The following is a 25,936-nucleotide window of genomic DNA, read 5'->3' as shown; positions in this document are numbered from 1 at the left end:
CATAAAGTGTAATTATTTCACCTTACATAAGCTTGTTTAGATCAAAAGATGGCTGCCATCTCCTGTTTCATCACACCATGCTCTGTTATGCAAGATGGCAACTGGACCTATGACTACATCCTGTTGTACATGTGGCAAAGGTGGAGGACTTTATTTAGGACTACATCCTGTCGTACAAGGAAGCTCTGGGAGGAAGTTGAATTCTATAGAAGGACTAACTAATCACAGAGCGACACGTTGCTTGGAGACACACTATAGAGACTACTCCCCATGATGACCTCATGGACCAACCCACCCTGATGACCTCATGGACCAACCCACCCTCATGACCTCATGGACCAACCCACCCTGATGACCTCATGGACCAACCCACCCTGATGACCTCATGGATCAGCCCATGGACTTGGTTATTGCCCAATCCATTAACCAATCAATACATCTGGTTACTCCCATTCTGGGGCTAACCGAGCCTATATATAGAGTTTATATAAATCTATGTTGGAGTTGAATAAAGGAGACTTGTAGCTGTGCCATAGCTGATCAAGGAGAGCTTACATCCGACCGTGTGTGTCTGATGTTATTCTTTTTGCATGCACTTGATTATATCCATAAGGCCAGGATCGGGCAACTAGTGAACATATCAAACTGTTCACCCTAACACCTTGAGCAGGTCCCCTGCTGTTGTGGAAACTCATCAGATCACCATTGCAGTGGAGGACAGGAGTGCGGTAGAAAATGGGCACATGAACAAATGCCCGTGCCAGATTGAATCATTCCCCTATCCAGAATTAGTACAATGTGGAAAATACATACAAGTGAATCTTTATTCTTTGCTTGAAGTTTTCCTTTAATACAAGTGTATTAACCACACGTGTACAATGTTAATTTTACAGCACTTGATTTATTTTAACCATTATATTGGGTCAGTATAGACCAATGTTATTTATTTATTTTTTTTTAATAGAATTGCAGTATTACTGAACACTTTAATAATCAGCCCCTTAATTTAGAATTACTGAGACTGAGAGATACTGTGTTTGGGTAGTGCCTGCCAACTGCGAATGTTAATGGACTACAGGGTAACACTGGCTCATAATTCTTTATCACCCAATTGCTTTTAACTTCAAGAAGATTTTCTGGTGCATTTTAGCAAAGAGACCGCAGAGATTCATTAGTACATGAAATAAAGACATTTGGGAGGGCAGTATCACAATGCTTTATGTGCTACCACCAAGAGGATCTGAAAGCCAATGTAGGAGATTGAAATCAAGTGGAGCCAACACTAACAAATTTATCAGTTTCGTTTCCATCATTTCAACAAAAATGTCCCAGAACCATAACTTACTTTACATTAAGAAAGAAACAGTCAATCCCAGAAATTCTTACCATCACTGACTCATAACTTAGTTCACTGTAGCCAGATCTAATCGTCCTGACAGTAAGGCTACAGGTTTGCTGGCCCTCTTCACCCCATCTTTGGTTTAAGTGGGGCAGTATGTCAAAATCAATAAAGGTGTCCAAAGCACAAACTGAAGTATAATGGCACTGGTTTAAAAATGTCTTTTAGTGTCAGACACCCCTTTAGGAACAGCAAAATACAAGCCCTGTAGAAAAAGAATTTTCAGCAGCAAATGCAGACAGGGGATATGTGCGCCTATGTCAGGGAGAGGACGCTCTGCGTGTGTACTGCACTCTGTATCGGGTGACTGTCATGCCATGAACCTCAGAGACTTCACACACAGTCTTGCAAGGAACCATTTCTTCATCATCTTCTCCAGTCAACCAGTCCTGTACCAGTTCAGTTGCTCGGGGACTGACGTTCTCTTGTAGCCAATTGTTGTGCCATACAGCAAACTTCTCATGGTGCTTTTGGAAGACCATCGGCTGGAACTACACAGGATGGGACAAACATTTTACAGTTAGTGACTCGTAGCACCAACATTGCAGAGTGGATGAAATTGTCCATCAGAGAATGCTAAAGTGCCAAAACTGAAGGCAATTAGAAGTAATTTTATTAGCCTGTGGAAACACCGCCCTCCCCCTTTCCCAACATTCGACGTACATGTATGGTGCAAGTTGGGATCAGGCTGGCAGGCTGAGCTTGCCCGGCAAACAATGGCTGAATGTCACAGCCAAGATCTGACTACCAGACGCAGGTGAAGCCAAGCTCTGCCAGAGATTGTTAACCTGTTAAGTGAAACTATCAAATCGGAAGGCACCAATGGGTTGCTATGGCAATCGGGGGGTCTGTTGAAGACCTCCGATGCTTGACAGAGCTTCTTTTGTTCAATACTTTTTCCATGTGTCATTTCTTATTACTGCGCATAACTTAATTTATAAACCTCTATTGTTTGATTTCTTTGCCTGTGTGGATTGGATAGGTTGTTACCAAAATCTGGTGAGAATTTCATGTCAATAGCACCTCTAGAAATATATTTACTTGAACACATCACCAATTTTATAATAGTTATTTATTCCGCTGTGTGTGTGTATATAATATATACACTGCTCAAAAAAATTAAGGGAAAACCAAAATACCACATCCTAGATATCCCACTGTCAGATGAGCGCAGTGTGAACTTGTTCTCATCTGTGAAGAGCACAGGGCGCCAATGTCGAATCTGCCAAACTTTGCGTTTTCTGGCAAATGCCAATCGCCCTGCACGGTGTCGGGCTGTAAGCCCCACACCCACTTGTGGATGTCAGGCCCTCTCAGAGTCGGTTTCTAACCGTTTGAGCAGACACATGGATGTTAGTGGTCTGCTGGAGGTTGTGTTGCAGGGCTCTGGCATGGCTCCTCCTTGCACAAAGGAGGAGGTAGCTGTCCTGCTGCTGGGTTGTTCCCCTCCTACGACCAGCTCTATGCTCTGGACACTGTGCTGACAGACACGACTACCCTTCTTGCCACAGCTCGCACTGATGTGCCATCCTGGATGAACTGCACTACCTGAGCAACTTCTGTGGGTTGCACTGTAGACACCGCCTTATGCTACTGTACCCCTAGGGGTGAGAGCAATGACAAAATGCAAAAGTGACCAAAACAGCCAAAAAGGATGAGAACAGGGAAATAGTCTGTGGTCACCAGCTGCAGAACCACTCCTTTATAGGGGTTGTCTTGCTAATTGCCTGTCATTTCTACCTGTTGTCTGTTCCATTTGCACAACTGCAGGAGAAATTGATTCACAATCAGTGTTTCTTCATAACTGAACAGGTTGATTTCCCAGAAGTGTGATTGCCTTGGAGTTACATTCTGTTAAGGGCTCCCTTTATTTTTTTGAGCAGTGTATATGATCACAAGTTCAAGTCCCTCTAGGTCTTACTGACTTGGACAGACATGATGCCAGGTCATTTTTGCTAAACAATGTACCCCGTAAAAACAATTCCCAAAAAACAATGTCAAAATAGCATAATTTCAGTCACAATTTCACTGCAATTGGAATTTCTCATTTGCGTTTTACAGAGCAAAATGTGGTAAAAATGAATGGAGTCATTCAAAAGTACAATACAACCTGCAAAAAACAAATCCTCGTATGTCTGTGTTGATGTAAAAAAAAAAAAAAAAAAAAAAAAAAAAAAAAAAAATATGGCTCTTAGAAATAGGGGAGGAAAAACCAAATGCAAAAAAGGAGATTTTTGTGTACTCACCGTAAAATCTCTCTCTCTTAGCCTCTAATTGGGGGACACAGGACCTTGGGTGTTATGCTGCTGTCCACTAGGAGGAGACACTATGCTTATCTGAAAAAGATTAAGCGTGGCTCCTCCTCTGCAGTATACACCCCCGGACGGCATCAGCCTACTCCAGTTTTGTGCAAGAGCAGTAGGAGGAACGTAACAGATAACATAACCATGCCTATAAGAAGGCAACTATGTAAGAACTCAAAGGAAAACCAATATGAGAACTCAATTTAACGGCCCGGAACGTGCAACAGGGTGGGTGCTGTGTCCCCCAATTAGAGACTAAGAGAAAGAGATTTTACGGTGAGTACACAAAAATCTCCTTTACTCTGTCGCATCATTGGGGGACACAGGACCTTGGGACATCCCAAAGCAGTCCCTGGGTGGGAAGCAATGGACCAGGCTCGCATCTGCTGAGGACTGGGTATGAACGTTGTAGTGTTTTGTAAACGTGTGTAGGCTAGTCCAGGTGGCTGCCTTACACACTTGTTGTGCTGAAGCCTGGTGCCGAAGGGCCCAGGAGGCCCCTACCGCACGTGTAGAATGTGCCGTAATACCTGCTGGAATAGGCGAATTTTTGAGGCGGTAGGCCTGGTGTATGGTGGCTTTGATCCACCTGGCAAGGGTAGCCTTAGAAGCTGGCAGACCCTTTCGGCCACCTTCCAGAAGGAGGAAAAGAGAATCCGATTTCCGGAAGGGCGCAGTCCTAGACACATAGATACGCAGTGCCCTGACAAGGTCAAGTGTATGCAAAGCCTTTTTCACTCTATGAACCGGAACCGGACAGAGGGATGGTAGTGAAATTTCTTCATTGAGATGAAAGCTGGACACAACCTTCGGAAGGAAGGATGGAACCGTACGGAGGACTACCTTGTCCTGGAAAAAAAAAAAAATCAGGAAGGGCTGTCTGCAGGAGAGTGCCGTGAGTTCAGACACCCTGCGTAGCGAGGTGATTGCCACGAGGAAAACCACTTTCTGGGATAGAAGACGGAGTGGGACTTCCCTAAGGGGTTCAAAAGGTGTTTCCTGCAATGCTGTCAGCACCAGGTTGAGGTCCCATGCTTCTAGAGGTCGTCTGTAGGGGGGAACCAATCGGGAAACCCCCTGGAGAAATGTCCTTACTTGCGGTTTATGAGCAATGCACTTTTGAAAAAGCACTGAAAGAGCTGACACCTGGCTCTTAAGGGAGGCCAGGGATAGTCTGGCTTCCAGACCCGATTGGAGAAAACCGAGTACCCTGGGTAGGGAATAAGGGAGAGGGGTCTGGTTACGAGATTCGCACCAGGTAAAGAAAGCTTTCCAGGTACGGTAGTAAATCTTGGCAGAGGTTGGTTTTCGTGCTCTGATCATGCTTTTAATGACGTTTGGCGAAAAACCTGCCTGGGTTAGAACCTAGGTCTCAATAGCCACGCCGTCAAATTGAGGGCCTCTAAGTTCTGGTGGTAGAACGGGCCTTGTGACAGAAGTTCCGGGCGGTCGGGAAGACGCCAGGGAACGTCTGCTGGGAGTCGTAAGATGTCGGCGTACCATGTACGCCTGGGCCAGTCCGGTGCGATTAGGATGGTTGGAACTCCCTCTTGCTTGATCTTTCTCACCACTCTGGAAATCAGGGGGAGAGGCGGAAAAATGTACAGGAGCTGGAACTGGGTCCAGTCCTGAACCAGGGCGTCCGCCGCTAGCGCTCTTGGGTCGCATGCTCTGGCCATGAAGTTGGAGACTTTGGCATTGAGGTGAGACGCCATTAGGTCCACGTCCAGAGTGCCCCAACGATGACAGATCTGTTGGAAGATTTCGGGATGGAGAGCCCACTCTCGAGTCTATTCCTTGTCGGCTGACGAAGTCTGCTTCCCAGTTGTCTACACCCGGAATGTGGACCGCAGAGATAATGGAGCTCGTTTTCTCCGCCCAGTGAAGGATGCGTGTCACCTCTCGCATCGCTCTGGCACTGCGGGTTCCCCCTTGGTGATTGACATATGCCACGGCTGTGGCATTGTCCGATTGTTCTCTGATGTGAGAGGCTGCGAGTAAGTGATGGAAGGCTCTCAACGCCAGGAGGATGGCACGAATCTCCAGGATGTTGATGGGCAAGGTTGCTTCCGCTGGGGACCACTTGCCCTGTGCTCTGTGGTGTAGGTGTACTGCACCCCAACCAGTCAGGCTTGCGTCGGTGGTCAGGACCTTCCATTGACCTGGGAGAAAAGATTTCCCTTTTGTTAGAGAGGTCCGGTTGAGCCACCAGTAAAGGGACTTCCTGGTTGAAGACGTCAGTTGGAACTTCCTGTCGAGAGAAGAAGGGTTCCTGTCCCATGACTTGAGAATGTCTAGTTAGAGAGGTCTGAGGTGAAGCTGGGCAAATGGAACCGCTTCTATTGCCGCCACCATCCTGCCAAGGACTCTCATGGCAAACTGGAGAGATCGAGGGGGTTTGCTGAGAAGGGTGCAAACTCCTAGACAGAGAGGCAGTGCCTGGTCTTTGGGGAGAAGCACTAGGCCCTTGGAGGTATTGAATAGCATTCCCAGGAATGTCAGGGACTGGTTTGGGGTTGGCGATTACTTTTGTAGGTTGACTAACCAACCCAGGCGACTCAGGGTGTCGATTGTGATTGAGACACTGAGCTAGCAGTCCTTGAAGGTAGAAGCCTTGACGAGAAGATCGTCCAGGTATGGAAAGACTACTATGCCTCTGGAGTGTAGGACGTGATGGTGGCTGCTATGACTTTGGTAAACACTCTGGGAGCCGTGGCGAGTCCGAACGGGAGAGCCACGAACTGGTAGTGGTCCTGGTCGATTGCGAACCTGAGATATCTCTGATGGGCAGGTGCAATCGGTATATGCAGGTATGCATCTTGTATGTCTATGGAGGCGAGATATTCTCCTTTTTCCATGGATGCAATGATTGACCGGAGGGACTGCATAAGGAAGTGACGTACTCGTACATATTTGTGGAGTTGTTTTAGGTCTAGTATGGGCCGTACCCCTCCTCCTTTCTTGGGGACTACGAAAAGATTGGAGTAGAACTCCTGGAAGCGCTCGGCTGCGGGGACAGGTATTATGACTCGTGCTTGAAGAAGCGATAAGACCGCTTGGTGGAAGGCGCGAGCTTTTGCTGGCGGTTTTGGGGGAACAGATATAAGGAGTCTGTTTGGTGGGTTGGAAGTGAACTCTATTTTGTATCCTGAAGACACTAGTTCCCTGACCCACCTGTCTTCTGCAATAGGTAGCCAGACTTGATGAAAGAGTAAAAGTCGGCCTCCTACGGGTGGGGTGTCTTCCTGAGTCCGTGAGTCATGATGAGGAGAAATTCTTAGATTTTCCTCCTTTGACTGCCAGGATTTGTCCGACTTTTGTTTCGGCCTCGAGTCTTCGCTGCGTGTGAAGCGGCTGTTATTTTGTGGTGGCCGTGAAACGGACCAGCCGGAAGAGTTCCGAAAGGATCGGAAGCGAGCTTGGTTACGCTGGTTATAATTGCGCTTGGGTTTCAGTTGGGGAAGAGAGGTACTCTTACCACCCGGTGGCATTGGATATCATCGTGTCCAAGCTTTCACCGAAAAGTAGACCGCTGAGGTATGGAAGGTGCGTGAGGGACTTCTTTGAGGCTGCAATTGCTTTCCATTCACACAGCCAAAGGATACGCCGAATTGTGATGGCGTGTGATATTGCCCCCGCTGCACCCCTTGCAGAATCCAGAGCTGCATGAAGCATGTAATCTGCCACAACTGCTATCTGAACTGCTTGGTCCGACAGTTCAGGGGCAGAAGCTTGGAGGCCAGTTTGTAGATTCTTTGCCCAAGCCAGTATGGCCTTGGCTGCCCAGACTGAAGCGAACGCAGGGGCTAGAGAGGCCCCTGTGGTTTCGCAGATTGAGCGAGCCATACTTCCTACCTGCCGGTCTGCTGCATCCCTGAGGGTTGAGCTATCTGGCAGTGAAAGAAGTGTCTGTGCTGCCAGCCTGGAGACTGGGGGGGTCTACTGCTGGTGGGTCTGTCCATTCTTTGGTGGTTTCCTTTGGAAAGGGGTAACGGGCCTCCAGAAACTTGCGATTGGTAAGCTTCTTGTGAGGCTGTGAGAATTGTTTTGTGAGGATAGATTTAAATTCTGGATGATCCAAGAAAACCTTAGGCGATTTCAGAGCTCCTTGAAATGAAATCTTATTTTGTTGTGCGTCCGGGATCGGATCAGAGATGTCCAGCACCCGATGTATGGACGAGATTATGTCCTCAACTAGACCTGCATTGCTAGGTGGAATTGGAGTTAGGGATCCATCAGTTTCCTTGTCTGAGTCAGAATCGCAGACGCCTTCTGACTCCTGTGTATCACTAAGGTGTCTCCTAGGTGACCCAGAATGGGGGATTTCTCTGGACGGGGATTGGTGCGGAGAAATATAATGTCTATCCCTGGTAGGGGACTGTGTAGATGACCTGGGACTACGGTATCTCTCCCTAGACCGGGATGAGCGTGTGCTATGGGATGACCAGATGAGCGTGACCTATGGGTGCGCTTGCGTCCTGACCTTGACATGGATGTGCCTGGGCCAGTATGTGACTGAGTCAAGCTTTCCCTTTGTTGGGTAGCATTCATAGTCGAGGTATGGCTTTGCAGAGCCTGAAGCAATTTGGAGGTCATGATATCTATGGACTGTGTCATAGATTGTGACATTTGAGTGACCCATTCCGGCGTAGCATTAGACACTGAAGGGTTGGTAGGGGCTACTTGGGACTCTGGCTCAGTAGTCTGAGTACAATCCTTGCAATGCGGATATGTGCTGCCGCTGGGAAGAGCATTACTGCAGGCTGTACAGAAAGCGTAAAAGCAGTCCTGCCTGGTTTTCTTAGACTTTGAGCCCGGCATAGTGCACCTGGAGTGGCTATGCAAGGGGGCTAACTGTGCAGAGGAGGATACAGAGTAATAAAATTCACAGCTGAGGTAACCCAGACTGTGAACTTACCCCACCAATGTGCCCCTGTGAACAGCGCTGAAAGAGCCTGGTCCTGTGCCTCCCCAGAGACTTGGCTGGCCTGTATGCGTCCTGCAGCTTATTATGGCCGCCGTAGCTCTTCTCCTGCTTGCAGAGATGAAGGAGAAGGGGGGCGGAACGCTGCAAGGGCGGCAGTCGCTATGGAGATGTGCCCCCTGCAGCCTAAATCTGCCCCCTGTCTGACACCGCAGTGAGTCAAAATCGTCATCCGGGGGGCGGGCCGGGGCCGGAAAATGGGCGGCGGCTTCGGCTAGGCCGAAGCCGCGGTGTAAATTTACTTTCTATGCCCAAAAGGGCTCCAGGCCAGCGCGGTAGTCCAGAGTCCGGGGTGGGGGGGGGTCGGATCAGAACCGGACCCCCCCGGATTGAAAGGCAGAATGGCAATGGGGGCATAAGTGGAAAAGAGTCCCCCTTAGGCGCTTAAGGTGAAAAACTGCCGCAGGTACAGAGCCTGTGAAGGCCTGTGCCTGTATGTGCCATTGCTGCCTGCACTCCCCCTGGCTCCTACAGGGTCCCGCAACCAAGCTGGGGTTCCTGTATTGCTGCTGGTCCTTGGCTGCGGTGTGCTGGCTGGTAAGAGCTGCAGTTGCTGCCGTTCATGCCCTACCTGATGGTGTCTCAACCTAATACCCCCAGGGGGGATTAGGGAGGGTGCTGCTGTCACCTTCAGAGGGCTTTTTTTCTTGCCTCAACTTCGACCCATGACCGAAGGAATTGGAGAAGGAGGGGTCTCAACTTCAAGCCTGAACCCGAGGGGCCGGAGAAGGAGCGACATGGGGAATACGCCATCTCAACTTCAACTGTGCACCCCTAAGTAGGGGGCAGAGGAAGGAGCCATGCCGGGAGTCTCTTAAGAGACCCTCTTTTCTTCATCTGTAATCCTGAGCTGAAGCGAGGGACAAGTGAAGGTCTGAGATGTGCCTCCTTGCGACACTAAGCGAAAACTGGAGTAGGCTGATGTCGTCCGGGGGTGTATACTGCAGAGGAGGAGCCACGCTTAATCTTTTTCAGATAAGCATAGTGTCGCCTCCTAGTGGACAGCAGCATAACACCCAAAGGTCCTGTGTCCCCCAATGAGGCGACAGAGTAAAGGAAATTGGGAAGGGGTTAATCTATAGTACAATATTGTCTAATCATTAAAAACCTGTTCTGTGTTTATGAAAGTGCTGCATAGATGCACTTTTAATAAGAAGAAAAAATGTAAAAATTACAGCAAAGCCCAAATGATCACCAAAACTATCAGCATCATATTTTGTAGCTGTAATACGGGCCCAAAAACATAGGACATCAGCCTAAAGGATAGGTTTCTTCATAAGTAAATTTAACCAGAAGAAGGAATTATATGATGCTTTACCCATTCATAGATGGCAGTATTTAACTTTTAGTGCCCTTGCTTTGAATGTATAAACATGCCAAAATGCAGGAAACCATGAACACTGCATAAGGATGGCACTTACACTGTCAGTTGGATAAATGGTTGGCTGTGTATGGAAAGAAGCAAAAATATGTAACTGGGGACACAGAGGAGTACTTTATTTTACACAACTTAGTGAAAGAGAATTTTTAGTATCCCAGAAAAGAAATTATATATTATAATTATATATTATATTATTATTATAATGTAATATATGTATTCTCTCAGATACGCTTTTTTTTTTTCTTTTTAAATAAAAAAAAAAAGTAAATAGATTTTTACAAACAAATTTTGATAACACATGCAAAAATTTCCAGGAAAGGCTAAAAACAGAGGGCTGAACATTTCTTGCAAGCTGTAATAGTAAGTAATTCATGGTTTCCAATTCAACCACTGAAGAGCCACGCAGCGATATCACATTTAATTAAAAGGGGGTGACATTTTTTTTTACTTTATTATTTAATCCCCTTCGGGGACTTGAACCTGCAACCGTTTATATATACTGCGATATAACATTTTTTCCAGTGTATGGTGAAAAAAATATTCTCCTACAAAGCTCAGCCACAGGTTGGCTTCATGAGAGGACAAATAGCAGGTATGGGGGATTCAGCAAGCCCCTGGCTGCCATGACAACCCATCGATCTAATAGGAAACAGTGCAGGAGCACAGACAGTCATGCTATTTAAGTGGCGCTATTAGATTGACACCGGTATTTAAATATTTAAACAGCAGCAATTGAAGCTAGCTCTGGCTGCTGCATGAAGATGAATCTTCTGGATGTGGTGGTGGTTCCATACACAGAAACCCATCCTGTAACGTACTATTATGTCACGATGGGAAGGGGTTAAACATTAAATACGTCCGTTTGTTTTAAGCAGCTTTCTTACCTCTTTGGCTCTAGTCAGTGTTCCCCAGCGATACATATAGTCTTCAGAGTTCACTATAAACATCATCTTGTGACTATTGAGTCTAAAGCGACAGTCCATATTGCTGGCACACTCTACTCCCATCAGTCTTTTCCAGGAGCTTTTCACTTCGTCCTTCATCATTCGCATAGTTCTGCATTGCCATCTTTGGAAATGTCTGATATTTCTGTGGAGGACAAGTCTATGTTTATTGCTTACTTTTTGTGGTAACCCCTTGTGTCCTGAAAAGGCAGATTACAGCCACTGACCCTCATGGAGGTCTTAAATATAACTTACCGCTGTAAAAACACTGGCTTCAGCAGAAAGCCTTCACTCTGACCGTTTTGGTCGTCTACATTGATGAACTGTTCAACGTAATTGGATAAGTGCTGTAAAGGATAGAATGGACACAAGTTCTTATAAAGCCACCTGTATATCAGTGGTCACCTCGTCATTAAATTATGTTTATAGCGTGTGCATGGAGTGTATTGAGAGACGGGTTGTCATGAGCTTACAACTTCTGGTGTCTCCACTGGGGAAATTTATTATCTTCCTGGCTACTCCCCATTTATAGGAACAGGATACGCAGTTATTACTAAACCTTCATTTTACATTTGTGGCAGAAATTTCTGTGACTCGGTTTTTTCCTGAAATCTCTGCATGGGTTTCTACAAACCTCTGCATTTTATGGGGAAATAAATCTGCTATATGTAAATCCATGTCCTCCATTGTGTGGAGCATTATAGTGAAGTTATAATATGGAAACCCTAGACAAGTTCTCCTGACAACTAAAGCTGTGAACAAGTATTTCATGATAAAGGAAATGACAAGGAAATTCACTATAAGCTCCACATGTACAAAGGATGCTGGGGATATTGACAGCATGTCCAGCACTGTGAATGGCAGCTCATGTACCATATATTGCTCCACCCCAGGCACTCACCGTATACCACCACCATGATCCGAACTACTGTGCTCACCTGTACTTCTGTGGGGTCTTCTGTCTGTACATCTTCTGTGTCCAGCAGCTCGATTGTCATTACTACTTGGCCCTGTCTCTGAAGAAACATCATCTGACAAAGAAGAGCATGTGGATCTTTATTCATCTATATTGTTAGTATCATCTCTAAAAGCAGGGATAGAACATTTTCAGCTTGAAGGGCAACATTCTCAGAGTCTACCACACCTAGTCACAATTCCCAGCAGCAGCATGGAGGACATGTTTCTGTCAATCCATTACTGGGGTGAGCAATTACTTGGTAGAAGCTGAAGAATCTATTTCCCTGTCAGTGACTCTCCATGCTTCTAGGTTTTCAACCTGATTGGTCATTAAGGGGTTAAAAAAAAACCACTCACTGAACAATGTCTTTTTGCTAACTTGAGATATAAGAGAATAGCATCCTCCTACAGGTGAAAATGCAGCAGCTGTAGGTTGTACATTATAAAGGACATCCTGCTACATCAGTCATGATCAGTGTTGGCACCGACCATGGCCATTTAACCGGTTGTTAGATGTTACTGTCAATCGTGACTACGGCATCCAGATGGTTAACAGAATGTGAGGGCTCGCTCTTTACCCTATTGGCACGCTGATCAGGATTGTGCGCTCCTGATGGTTACCATGGCCAAATAACTGCCTTAAGAGTCTCAGCTATAGTGTTCTGTTTAAAAGTTAGCAACATTTAGGTGGTAAAAAGATGTTTTTTTCATTTCTGCCATGCCACTTTGCATAAATTGCTGAAAAGCACTTGAAGGGTTAATAAACTACCTGACTGCAGTGTTGAGGGGTGCGGCTTTTATAATGGTATCATTATAAAATGATGCAAGTCTCCTGCTTCTCAGAGAGAAGCACACAAGGTGGTCAAGCTACAGTGTCCCCCATAACAGTGCCAGTCACTGTTTCAAAAAAATTGTAGCCTTTAAGGAGATTGTAATTACCTTGAAGCAATTCTCATCTGCCATACAGTGCTCTGCTTTCCACTGGTAACTCGTCTCCTTGGATGCTCGGACACACTGAGTGATCAGGCTGCCGCCAGCAGCTCCCCTCTTCTTCTCACTCAGGTACAGCTCCACCACTTTTAAGCAGATCTCATCACTCACCAAATGATGGAGCTAAAAGACAGGTAACAGGTCACAATACTGCACTACAATTCAATTTCTAAAACATTGGTCTCATATTAAATGGAGTCTGTCATTCCCAAAATGAAAATTAAACTACTTAATCATTTATCTAGGGAACTTAGCTAATATATATATATATATATATATATATATATATATATATAAAACACATAGCAGTATACATTACAGTGCTTCAGTGGCAGAAAAAAATATATCAACATTTCATATGCAAATGAGGGAGCTCAGTTCCAGCCTCCAATATGCAAATCAAGCACTTTCCATAATCTTGATGCACAGCGCTCACTTGCCCAGAATGGCCCTGTCTGAACTAAGTCTGCATCCCTGCGGGCAATGACCGACGCACTCTGACCCTTGACTCGTCTCTGAATCTACTTGATCGCTACACTTCGGGCTGCATCAGCATAGTCAGTGGCAACCACAGACAGGAGCCAGGAATCAGAGCACACCAACACAGACGCTGTCCTCACCGCTGGGCACCTTAAAGTCTCTATGTGCACATGCAGGAAAGTGAATGGAGTTCAGGCAGCTCTGGGCAAACAGGGTCAATCACAATCAGGGAATATGCTTGACATGCAAATCGGAGGGTGTAGCGATGCACCGAGTCCTTGCATGACAAAGCTGCACTGAAGAACTGTCATTTACATAGGAAAAAAGTTGCTTACTCAGCCACTGAAATGTATACTGCTAGTATGATTTTTATAGTGCTGCATTTTGGGAATGACAGACACTTCTTAAAGCAGAGTATGTCAAGACTAGAGATGAGCGAACCCGAACTGTAACGTGTGAGAGAGACTGACATATGGACAAAAAAAAAAAATTGACTCACCTGTCGGGTTATGTTCTGAATAAGTTTGTCCATGGTAAAGCCAATGTAAGCGTGTATAGTGAACATCTCCCGTAGTGTATCCTCATAATGAGTGGGGTCTAGATTTCCAACCAGAAGGTTTCTCACCATGTCCAAAAATGCAGGATAATATTCTTCTAACTCCACCTCACCTAAAATAAAAGAAGGGAATTAAAACTCATGTCTCTGGACACAAAAAGTTTTTTTGTCGGTGAGATTTCACAATAAATGAAATACATAATTCTAATATGATGAAGGTGGTTCCACATTAACTGAATAATATGCAACAACAGTTTCTATCAGATCAATATGTAGAGATGCTCACTGGGCTGCTTCAGCCTGAGTTCCATGGCAGGGCCATTTGACTTCTCTTTCCTGCCTTCGCACAGCAGTTTTTCTCGCTCCTTTTCAGTCCGATATTCCAGCAACTGAAGCTGTGCCTGGCGATAAATCCTCAGAAGTCGAGAGCAAAGTGTGTGGTGCAACCGATAGAAGAAATACCAGTTATTGTTAGCAAAGAACAAGCTGTACATCTCTTCTGTCATCTTCGGTGGGGGCTCTGGTGGAGATTGTGTAGGCGTAGTGGGTTCTGGGGTTACCTCAGGGTTTGCCGCCTTCCTCCGACGTTCAGGAGGTTCAGTTACAGAAGGTTCCACGGGTGTTTCTGCGGGAGTATCGTCAGTGGTGGAACTGAACAGAGACTGACAAGAGGAGGAGGATGAGGAGGAAGAGAAAAAAAGTTCAGGGATGAACTGATTTAGAACTTGGCGGATAGTGTCCTTATCCTCCTTCTGGATGGCTGGCTGTCTTTTCACATAGTAACTAATCAACGATGCTGCATCTTCTAATATTTGCCAGTCCTCATATGTATAAATAAGATGTGGTCCACTGGATGTAGCCGTCCTGCCTTCTGGTTGCTGTTCCTGGTGCTATTAGGATTAAGAAGAGGGGGAAAAAGTTACTGATATGTTAATATAACAGTTTCTAATTCATTGACCTCAAGGACAAATGGGGAGTGAAAGCTATTTTTTTCCTCCAGTCAAAATTGTTTTTTGTCTACACCGAGTATAAAAAATTACATCACTCCCCCGCCCCCTCCTCCATCTCCAGGTTAAAGCAGGTTAAAGGGAATCTGTCACCCCCTGGGACTTATCTGACCTCTAATATGGGCACACAGGTGGTAGAAATGTAAATCTATACCTACCTGTATGCCTCATATTAGAGGTCTTGTTGCTGTGAAATGTCTTTTTATTCATTCAAGTTTCTGATGCTTGCAGGCCCTGGGCCCAGACGAAATCCCCGCCTCCTGTGGTAATTGTAATGTTTCTCCCCTCCCCTGCACGACACAGTGCCTGGATTTGGCTGTGGCACGTGCACATCACAGGTTACGGTGACATGCAGGGAAGGAGGGAATCATTATAATTAACACAGGGGGGGGGGGGGATTTCTTCTGGGCCCAGCGCCTGCAAGCATCAGAACCTTGAATGAATAAAAAGACATTTCACAGCCACAAGACCTCTAATATGAGGTATACAGGTAGGTATAGATTTACATGCCAGGTGGTGGTGACAGATTTCCATTAAATGGAAACAGTATAACTTGCAGTCACTGTAGTTTTCTGCGCAGCTGCTTGCACATATAGAAAATAATACAACTTCTTCATTAAATAGTTCTACCATTACAGTTAAAAGGAGTCTGTAAGCAGGTTTTTGCTATTTAATCTGAAGGCAGCATGAGGCAGAGACACAGATTTCAGCAATATGTCACTTATAAGGCTGTGCGCTGTTTCAATACAAGAAGTGCTTTATCAGCAGGAGATTAACCCACTTCACCCCGGGCCATTTTCCCTTTTTGCACTTTTGGTTTTTGCTCCCCTTCTTCCCAGAGCCATAACTTTTTTATTTTTCCGTCAATATGGCCATGTGAGAGCTTGTTTTTTGCGGGACAAGTTGTACTTTTTAATGACGCCATTGATTTTACCATATAGTTTACTGGAAACGGGAAAAAATTCCAAGTGTTGTCAATTTGCAAAAAAAGTGCAATTCCACAATAGTTTTTTTTTTTTTTTTTACAATGTTCACTAAATGCTAAAACTGATCTGTCATTATGACTTCGTAGACACCACACATGTATAGGTTCTTTTTCATTTGAGTGGTGAAAAAAAAAAAGTTCATACGAAAAATAAAAAAGGTAGCCATTTTCTGAGACCCGTAGGGTCTCTATTTTTTGCGCGCTGAGCTGACGTTTTTATTTATACTATTTTGGGGTAAATATGATTTTTTGATTGCTTGTTCTTGCATTTTATTGCAATCAAAAAAACGCAATCCTGGCATTTTGATTTTTTTTTCTCGTTTACCGGATTAATTCTTTTTTCATACTGATAGATTGGGCGATTCTGAACGCAGCGATACCAAATAAGTGTGGTTTTGATTTTTTTTTATTGTTTTATTTTGAATGGGGTGAAAGAAGGGTGATTTGAACTTTTATATTTTATTTTAATTTTTTTTTACACTTTTTACTTGCTTTAATAGTTTCCATGGGAGACTAGAAGCTGCGATCGTCTGATCGTCTGTGTTACACATAGCAGGGCTTCAGCTGAAGCCCTGCTATGTGTTGCAGAAATGCTCCACTGCTATGAATGCGGACCACGTGGCGGCGCTCATAACAGATCAGCTATGACAACCACGGGGGTCTTCTGCAGACCCTGAGTTGTCATGCCAACCCATCGGCGCCCTGCGATCATGTGAGGGGCGCACCGAAGAGCGGTTCTTATGCCGCACTTCTGGCGCGACAATGTTAAATGCCGCTGTTGGAGATTGACAGCGGCATTTAACATGTTTACAGCTGCGGGTGGAAAGCGATTCCACCAGCATCTGTTAGGGACACACGACAGCTGATCAGAGCAGCTGTCATGTGCCTGAAGCGCCAGCACCGGAGACCGCATCAAAGTGAGGGAGGCGACATCACGTATATATGTCATATGTAGTCAAGGGGTTAAAATTAAATGTAAACTACAGCTCACGTGCATCCTGGTCCAACTGATAATCAGGGGAGTGGGCAGGGTTAGCTTTCTGAGCTCTGGTACATCTACACAAATTGTCTTTTCAGAGAGGAAGCATCTAAAAACCCTGGTTGTATCAAAACTGCTGCACCCAGTAAACTAAGTGATACATCACTGGAATCAGAGTGTCTTTTCCTACATTATGCTGCTGTCCGATTAGTTACCAAAAACCTGGTGACAGATTCCCTATAATGCTGGTTTGCGATCAGCTAAATCGATAGATATGAATAAATTCTCTAAAACTACTTAAAACATCTCACCTCATCATAGACACTCTCAATTTCATTGAGTAGGCTCTTTGAGCGCAGAGCCTTGGTGTCATTCTGCTTGAAGTTGACAGCCTGATGATCAAGAGATTTTAGATATGCCCTCTCATATTGTTCCCGCCAGGTCTTATTGAACCCTTGCTGAGCCTCCCTCCACTCCTCCTCTTTTGCTTTCAAGCTGTAAAACAGGATAGGATTTGTGGTTAACATTTAGTGATTCTTCTGACAAACGCAATCAAACACCACAACATTTTAAGACCCGTTAGGGATAAACTTAGGAAAATTATTATTTTTCTTTTTTATATCAGGCAATTAGGAACCAATTTACACCTTGTATAAAATTATTAGGAGATTGTACCCTACTGGTACACTTCTCAAACTAGAGAGAAAACAAATCACTGGGCTCAGTTACTTGAGCTGTTTATATCAGCCCCATGATTGGCTGCAGCGGTCACAAGTGCTGCAGCCATGGCATAAACATTGGGGCCTCTCAACAAAGACAAAAGCAGCTGTGGCGGCTCAAGTAAAACCTGAGCGTATTTATTTAACTTTGTCAAAGCTAAAGTTGATGAAAATCCAATACCCCAGAAACCCCAGTATTCCTTGTGTGTGCAACATCAAGCAGAAGTTTTCCTATCAATTGACTTATATTGCACAAAAACAGTGGGAATAACATGTATATCGCACAATGTCCCACTATACAACACAACATTTTAGGAAAGTTAGTGAATACTTCAGAGTTACAAGGATCTGCTAATACTTTGAAAATAGAATTGCTGATTGGTATTAAATCATGCTCAATCACTAACCGTTTTAGTACAACAGGTACTGCAGTGACTGGGTTTTTCTTAAGACTCTCGATTATATCTGGAGCCTTGTCCCCATAAATGCGATAGATGGCCCGCCGCTGGATAACCTCGGATGTGCCTCCCAAACAATCATCTAGTCTAAATTTCTCCTGATCCTCAGCAGACAGGCGAGAAAGTTTCTTCTGAACACTCTCCAGTACGCGGATTGTTGCCAAATTGGTCTCCAAAACCACATCCAGCTGTAGAAGGTAAAAAGACAACTATTAACATGACCCAATATACGATGCAAGAGTCACACTAAAATGAGAAACTCTCAAGTAATGGATGATGAGCATATCTGGAAAGTTCTATAGAGCGATACTCCACACTATGGAACACAAGAAGCTGACATTCTGATGTGCAAAGTTCAGCTTTTTTTTTTTTTCTAGAGATTTCTCCTCCACATACTAAAAGGGAACCAGTCACATTGTACATGCAGTCTGATCTGTAGACAGCATGTTATAGAGAAGGAGAAGCTGAGCAGGATGATATACAGGTTTGTATGGAAAAGATTCAATATAACCTGGATTTTATTCGCTGAAATCCCTGGTGTTTGTATGTATAAGAGTCCAGTGGGCGGTCCTACTAGTGACTGACAGCTATCTCCACATGCACAGTCATACATTAGAGACTGTCAGTCACTGGATAGGATAGCCCACTGGACTCATAGGCATACAAACACCAGAGATTTCAATGAATAAAATGCAAGGTTTACTGAAAGTTTTCCAACAAAAATGTATATTAATCTCTAGCTCTATAACATCTTGCCTGCAGATCAGACACCATTTTCAACATGACAGGTACCCTTTCACATATTCCCTTACACTTAGCTGATGAAGAGAAAGTAATTGCTTGACATCCCCACAATGTTTGAAGTGTACAGCCTGAAGGGAACCTGTGAACAGATTTTTGCCATGTAATCTGAGAGAAGCAGGATGTATGGAGTGAGAACCTGGTCCCAATGATGTGTCACTTAAAATGCTGTTTGTTGAGGTTTTAATAAAATCAGTGACTTATAAATAGCGGAATATTATACCAATTTCTGAATGCAATTACCTGAAAACAAATAGTAGAAAGGCACCAGGGAGTGTGCTGTAGATGGGTAGAGGGACGCAGGACCTACTATATGTTTTCAGGTAATTGCATTCAGAAATTGGTATAATATTCCGCTATTTATATGCATGTTAATGACAGCTATGAAGTGATCAGGAGATATTAACCTATGTGTCTATTATGTTACCATGAGTACACTTTTGATGGATTTTATGAGAATAGTGTCCCTTCTTTCTAAGGTATCCATTTTTTATGAATTGTTTTTAAAATATTTAATAAAATACTGTGTTTTATTACTGAATACTAGCGGTCATTTTATATATCTAGCGAGTTAAAACTGGAACTGAGGTAAATGTTGATATATACAGCCTATAAATAAAAGTGGGGAGAAAAAAAAAAAACTGAAGACACAACCACTTAATTTCAGGTTTAATTTTTTTCTCTTTTCTTTCAAGAGCCATACCTTTTATTCTTCAGTAAACCTAGCAGTAGGAGGGTTTTTTTTTGTGGGAGAATTTGAAGGTTTGGCGGACAATACATTTATTTTACCATGCAGGATACGGAGAAAAAAAAAAATGTGAAAACTCCAAATGCAGCTCAATGAAATATCCCTCAGCCCTGCCAATCTCTTATTTTTGTACTATTCCTAGCTGACACATGCTTAAGTATATTATAGTAAGATAGCAGTGTGACAATCATACATTATGTGTCTACATATACTGCACAAACTTCTGGGCAGAACAGTCTTCTATGAAGTGTCACACACAATCTCCTTTACAATGTGACTGACCTCAAACCTTTCATCCTCACAACGGTGAAGCTGCTCTTCATATGGCGTCTTCTTAGAGCTGACAAAAGTGGAATCCTCAGACCAGGCTGGGAAGGACACCCATGTATCATTTAATACCTGCAGGAAATGGGAGAGAAAACCCTCGGTGTGAATTTAGAAGTGATTGCAGTCAAAAAAACATAAATAAAAAAATAGTAGTAGTAAAGTCTGATAGGTGCTGGTGGTCCGATTCTGAGATCTCATGATATCCCAGGTCAAAGCCTTTAGCCCATGTACAGGTAAAATGTACATTTTTTTTTGGTTAATATTATGTTTAGTGGGTAATTTAAAGGGAACCTGTCACTAGATTACACAATACAATCTGTATACATTAGTAATTAGATCTCTTACCTAATGAGGCTGGTGTACTTACTTTGACAGTTCTATCAAAGCTAGGACCAATCAAATTGAGTTTTAAGAAATCCATTCAATAAAGCATGTAGTTTGTTTTAGGAAATCTGGTTACAGATCCTCATTAATATTTTGTTTGCATCTCAGTGCTTTTGCTAACACACATACGCTGCATACCTCTTTGCAGACAGCAGTCCTACCACTGCATTTTGGCTGCTGATAGGTCTTAGGAAGTGCTCGGTAGCTGGAACCAATTCGTTTACAGGAAGCATAGTCAATTTCCCGCCCTATGCCTTCATTAGAGCGATCATTGGTTACCGGAGAAGCAAAAGAGAGTTCCTTTACACCCAAAAAAGACTTAAACTGGGCAAAGAGTTCTGGAAATTTCCTGTAGAAATACAAAGTACACATTTAAAAAACAATGAGAATCGCACTTTCAATAAATGTAATTATTTTATCCTAGTGATGGTCATTAGGAAGATTTCTGTAGCCCACAGAACAATCCATATTTAAGTATAGAACCCCTGCATTCAGGAACCATAAGGGTAAGAAAACAAATTATTAAGATACAGCGCAAAGTTGTATTCCATCTTAAATACTGTGATAATCATACCTAAAAAGGGTGGATGATCACATTTACGAATTCACAGAGATGATGCTTGAACAAGAGGTGGGCAGATATGATTAAAATAAGAACACCCTTCTTGAAATAGGGGATTAGACAGCCTCGTTCTGAGTCTCAGACTTAGTCCACGGCTCCACTATCAGTATTTGGTCAGTATTTTTTCTCAGGAGTGGGTGATAATGAAGAATTGGTGACTTGTTGCTATTATACCTTTTCTCTGATTGTTTCTCACCTGGTTTTATCACCCACTCCTGAGAAACAATACTGACCGAATACTGATAGTGGGGATGGGGTCTTACTGCTTCAAACAGTGAACCAGCATGTTACAAATGCAGTGACGTAGAAAGGGAAAACTGTGCCACTGAAACCACTTAGACAAATTGATCCCTTACAAACACTCACGCGTGTCATATATTTGAGCTTTAAGTGTGGTGAACTGGTCAACTACTTGGTCATTAATTCTGATCTGACAGCCCTTATTGCTGCCACACTAAGGCCATGTGCCCACGTAGCGTTTTTGCGGCGTTTTTACTGCCATGCAAAGCAATGTGAATTCGGATGTGCTGTGCACATGATACGCTAATTTGCGCTCCGAATTCGCATTGCGCTGCAAAACACAGCATGACTATTTCTACCGCGATTACGCTGCAAATTCGCGGCCATTGAGGAACATTGAAACGTAGCAAACCCAGAGGTATATGTGGATTTGCTGCGTTTCAATTAAATTCAATGGCCAAGAATTTGCGGCGTAATCGCGGTGCGTGTGGTACCCGGGATGAAGAGGAGACTACAACCCCTCTTCATCCCGGCTACCACGCGGTGAAAAAAAAAAATAAAATGAAAAAAACCTGTATACTCACCTCTCCGGTCTCCTCCCGGCCACGTCCTCTCACTCTCTCCTCCGCGTCCTGGCAGGACCTGCCATGACGTCATTTAATCAGCTGATGGTCACGTGACCATCAGTTGACTAAATGACATCACAGCAGGTCCTGCAAGTACACCACGGGATGCCGAGAGAGAGGACGCGGCCGGGAGGAGACCGGAGAGGTGAGTATACAGGGTTTTTTTCTTTTTAACTATTTATTTCTTTTTTTTTTTTTAACTATAGATGCAGCATTTAAAGCCTGTAAGTTGGCCACTCAATATAAATCCATGCCAGTTGCATGGATTTATAGTGTGTGACCAACTTGTCAAGCACTTTTCCAAGTGATGCTCAAGATCGCTTGGACAAGTGCTTGAAAAAACGCATGCAAAAACACATGTAAAAAATGCTTCTCCCTGGCAGAAAAAACAGATGTAAATCTGCATGTGTTTTTTTTCTGCCAGAGAGGCAAAAACGCTCTGCATCAAACCTGCATCGTGGGCACTACCCCTTACAGTCCTGCTCATTGTTATTGGCACCCTTTTTTTTTCATAGACTATACAATATCTTCAGAAATAAATGGAAATGTACCAAAGTAATACAACAATAAAACATTGTTTTTCAACTTCCATGTTGCAATTTCAAAGACAAAACAGAATAAACAGCCTGTGCAGCAATAAAGGCACCCCTAGTTAATACTTGGTTGCATACCCTTTGGAATTGATGACAGCCTCCAAACGTTTCTTGGAGCCATCTATAAGCTTCTTACACTTCTCAGCTGGAATTTTCTCCCACTCTTCCTTTGCAGTTTGTTCAAGCTCTTGAATCTTTGCAGGGTTCTTTTTCCCCAATGGCAGATTTCAGCTCATCCCAAAGATTTTCAATGGGATTGAGGTCAGGATTCATTGCTGGCCATTTTAAAACAGTCCATTTTTTCTTCAACTATTCCGGTGTACTTTTGGATGTGTGCTTTGGGTCATTGCCTTGCTGGAGGACCCATGATCTTCGACTCGATACAAGTTTCTTACACAGGGTAGGCTCTTGATAATTCTCTTATTTCATGATTCCTGTGATACAGTCAAGGCCTCCAGTACCAGAAGCAGCAAAGCAACCCCACAGCATTATGTATCCTCCACCATGCTTAACTGTTGGCAAGGTGTTCTTTTCCTTATAAGCTTCATTGTGCCATCTGTAAACAAACTGTTGCTTTGCATTGCCAAGAAGGTCTATTTTTGTTTCATCTGTACACAGAGCATTTTCCCAGAAGAATTGTCAAGGTACTCTTTGGCAAAGTTCAGCATTCCTTTTTATGTGTCTTTTCTTCAGCACTGGTTTCTTCCTTGGCCTTCGCCCATAAAGCTCTTCTTGGTTTAGTGTGCGGCATATGGTACTTGTTGAAACTATGACCCCAGACTGTTCAAGGTTGGCCTTCAAGTCTTTAGATGTTTGACGTGGTGTTTTTTCCACCATTCGTACCAACCTTCGAAGACATCTCGTGTCAATTTTCCTGCTTCCCCAACATCTAGGGAGGTTCTTGACTGTTCCATGCTTGGCAAACTTCTTAACATTGCGCACTGTTGATACCAAGGTCTTTGGAAGTCTTGTGTTTGCCAATAGCAGTTCTGATATCCTCAGACAGCTCCTCTGTCTTCACCAATGTGACAAAGGATCAGGGCTAATAATGTGGTTTTTAAAACGGTGAAGTCATCATTCATTGGCTAATTCATGTCACATGGGCAAAAACAATTAATCACAAGAGGATCTCTTGTGATTTATCACAGGCGAGTCAAAATGTGTTTCCATACTAAATTAATGTAAACGGTGCCAATACCAGTGTCACCGTAATCTTTAGGGTTTTCTACTTATTCCCTCACATTGTTTTTGGTTTTAAATTGTTTATCAATTGCTCTTTTGTATTTAACGAGGGTTCTTTATACAAAAAAACTTTCACTTGATTAATTTTTTTCAGGAGATATTCCACTTTATGTACTTAAACTTCATGGGTGCCAATAACAATGAGCAGGACTATAAATATGCATTTATAGTGCTTGCACAAGGTTGTATGCCAGGCAAGGGATTGGTCTGTGTAGAATACATGGTTATTTCTTTTGTCTCCCTTTAGAGGGAAAGTCAGCAAAAATAATTTCAGAATTTTCCTTAATTGTACATATTATGACTTGATTGCTCTTCTGCCCTTCAGGGTATGTAATCTCTATGGTGTCTGAATCCTCGCTGTCTGCGTCCTGCCCTATGGTCATTTACTTTGCTCTGAATTTATTTTATTAAATTATTATTTTCCATTTTTGTAAGAATTCTAGAATCCTTAATTCTATTAAATTTATATTCTAGTCAGATTATTGGCTGTGGTATTACAGGATTTTCCTAATTTGTATGCTCAGACTTGATGCTGCCTGTTTGTAGCCTTTCTTTGTTCTTTAAATCATCTATTTCTTCCTCTTTCATGAAAACACAGCATTAAAGGTATTCTGTCACCAGGTTTATGCTACCTCATCTGAGAGCAGCATAATGTAGGAAGAGAGATTCTGATTCCAACTATGTATATGTTTACTGGGTGCAGCAGTTGTGACACACTTCTTAGATGTAGCAAAGCTCAAAAGCTTATCCTGCCCACACCATAGCGTTCTATGTACACTGTCTATTGACAGTGTGGTTGGTCTAATAGGCGCTTGAGACCTAGTCCAGCAGTGATAATATCCTGGTTATAAAATCTTCATTGTAAGTAAACAACCTCACACAGCCTGATGACACATCACTGAATCTGAACCCTACATCATTACATAATGCGGTCTTCAGATTACATAGCTAAAACCTGCTGACAAATTCCCTTTAATCCTGCTAGTTTGTTTTTCATGGAGTCAATTTTCCAGGTCACACAGATCAATAGTCCTTTACCAGATTACATATCTTAAATTGAGGCAGGAAACAACATGTACACTGCAATAACACTATGTTTTATAATAAGTATTTATAATGTTAAACTTACCCTAAAAAAGGTGTGACAAGCTGCAAAAGCTCTGAGCCAGAGACTAGTTCCTGGTTAAAGAGAGCAATGCATCGGAGAAAATTTTCATAAACTTCTTGGCTCTTCAAAACTCTGCGAACCTTACAGAAAAATGAAAATGTTATAGATACTGCAGAGAACACACTTTTCAAGATAATCTATAAAGTCCAATAAAGAAGCATAAATATAATGCTTTGCAGACGTTTAAAGAGAATAAATTAACGTTTTCATTCAGATTGAAAACAAGATGGCAAAATATTTTTTGTATCCAATGGGAGTTGGGTGTGCTTGTATTCTAGTGGGGTTTTTTTGCTTTATTTTTATTCTGTACATTTTGGGGATGCCATCTTGCTTGACTTTCTGTTATCCACAGTTCATTGATGTAACTGCAATAAAGCACATGTGCCAAGGTAAACAAACTGTTAATGTTCATTAATTTCTAATGAAGAGTTTTCTAGACATGCTATGTGATCTGTGCAGAGGTTTAAAGCGCACCTGTCAGCAGGATTGTGCTTAGTAAACTACATACACTGTCAGGTGGGCGATATTATGCCGATTAAAATGATACCTTGGTTGATGAAATCCGTCCTGTGGTTCTTGTGTTATCTGATCTCCAAACTGAAAGTAAATGATATGCTCGTGCTTCGGGGCGGCTTGTGGTGGCGCTATCTGGTGCTCTGCTTCTATATTCATCTGTATGCTCTTATGACAGCTCACTGTGCCTTCACTGACCTGCCTATTTTACCTAGCCCCGCACTACTAGATGCATTATGTAAAATAGGAGGCAGGTAAGTGAAGGCAGTGAGCTGTCATAAGAGCATACAGATGAATATGTAAGTAGAGAACCAGATGTGCTCGTGCTTCGGGGCGGCTCTATCATTATCTGGTGCTCTGCTTACATATTCATCTATATGCTCTTATGACAGCTCACTGCCTTCACTTACCTGCCTCCTATTTTATATAATGCATCTAGTAGTGTGGGGCTAGGTAAAATAGGAGGCAGGTAAGTGAAGGCACCGTGAGCTGTCATGAGAGCATACAGATGAATATAGAAGCAGAGCACC

General features: G+C 43.4%; 1 protein-coding gene across 2 annotated transcripts in view; it reads right to left on the bottom strand.

The window, feature by feature from the left end:
* Positions 1–881: 881 nt before the first annotated feature.
* SIN3B (SIN3 transcription regulator family member B) overlaps positions 882–25,936 on the bottom strand; it is a 57,761-nt gene continuing 32,706 nt past the window's right edge. For both annotated transcript variants that reach the window (XM_073656319.1, XM_073656402.1), the window contains exons 9-20: positions 24,855–24,973; positions 20,541–20,751; positions 19,974–20,090; positions 18,092–18,330; positions 17,277–17,460; positions 14,281–14,884; positions 13,938–14,107; positions 12,908–13,081; positions 11,950–12,042; positions 11,267–11,358; positions 10,952–11,156; positions 882–1,890 (exon numbers count right to left, since the gene is read on the bottom strand). In XM_073656319.1, coding sequence (XP_073512420.1) covers positions 1,660–1,890; positions 10,952–11,156; positions 11,267–11,358; positions 11,950–12,042; positions 12,908–13,081; positions 13,938–14,107; positions 14,281–14,884; positions 17,277–17,460; positions 18,092–18,330; positions 19,974–20,090; positions 20,541–20,751; positions 24,855–24,973 — 2,439 coding nt within the window. In that variant the 3' untranslated portion in view covers positions 882–1,659. The remainder of the gene's footprint in view (positions 1,891–10,951; positions 11,157–11,266; positions 11,359–11,949; positions 12,043–12,907; positions 13,082–13,937; positions 14,108–14,280; positions 14,885–17,276; positions 17,461–18,091; positions 18,331–19,973; positions 20,091–20,540; positions 20,752–24,854; positions 24,974–25,936) is intronic.

Source organism: Phyllobates terribilis, unplaced genomic scaffold (assembly GCF_046119375.1).
Source record: "Phyllobates terribilis strain yellow unplaced genomic scaffold, ASM4611937v1 Scaffold_1__5_contigs__length_1240528914, whole genome shotgun sequence".
NCBI lineage: Eukaryota > Metazoa > Chordata > Amphibia > Anura > Dendrobatidae > Phyllobates > Phyllobates terribilis.
The sequence above is the reverse complement of the archived record's forward strand: the minus strand, read 5'-3'. Positions and strand labels throughout refer to the sequence as shown.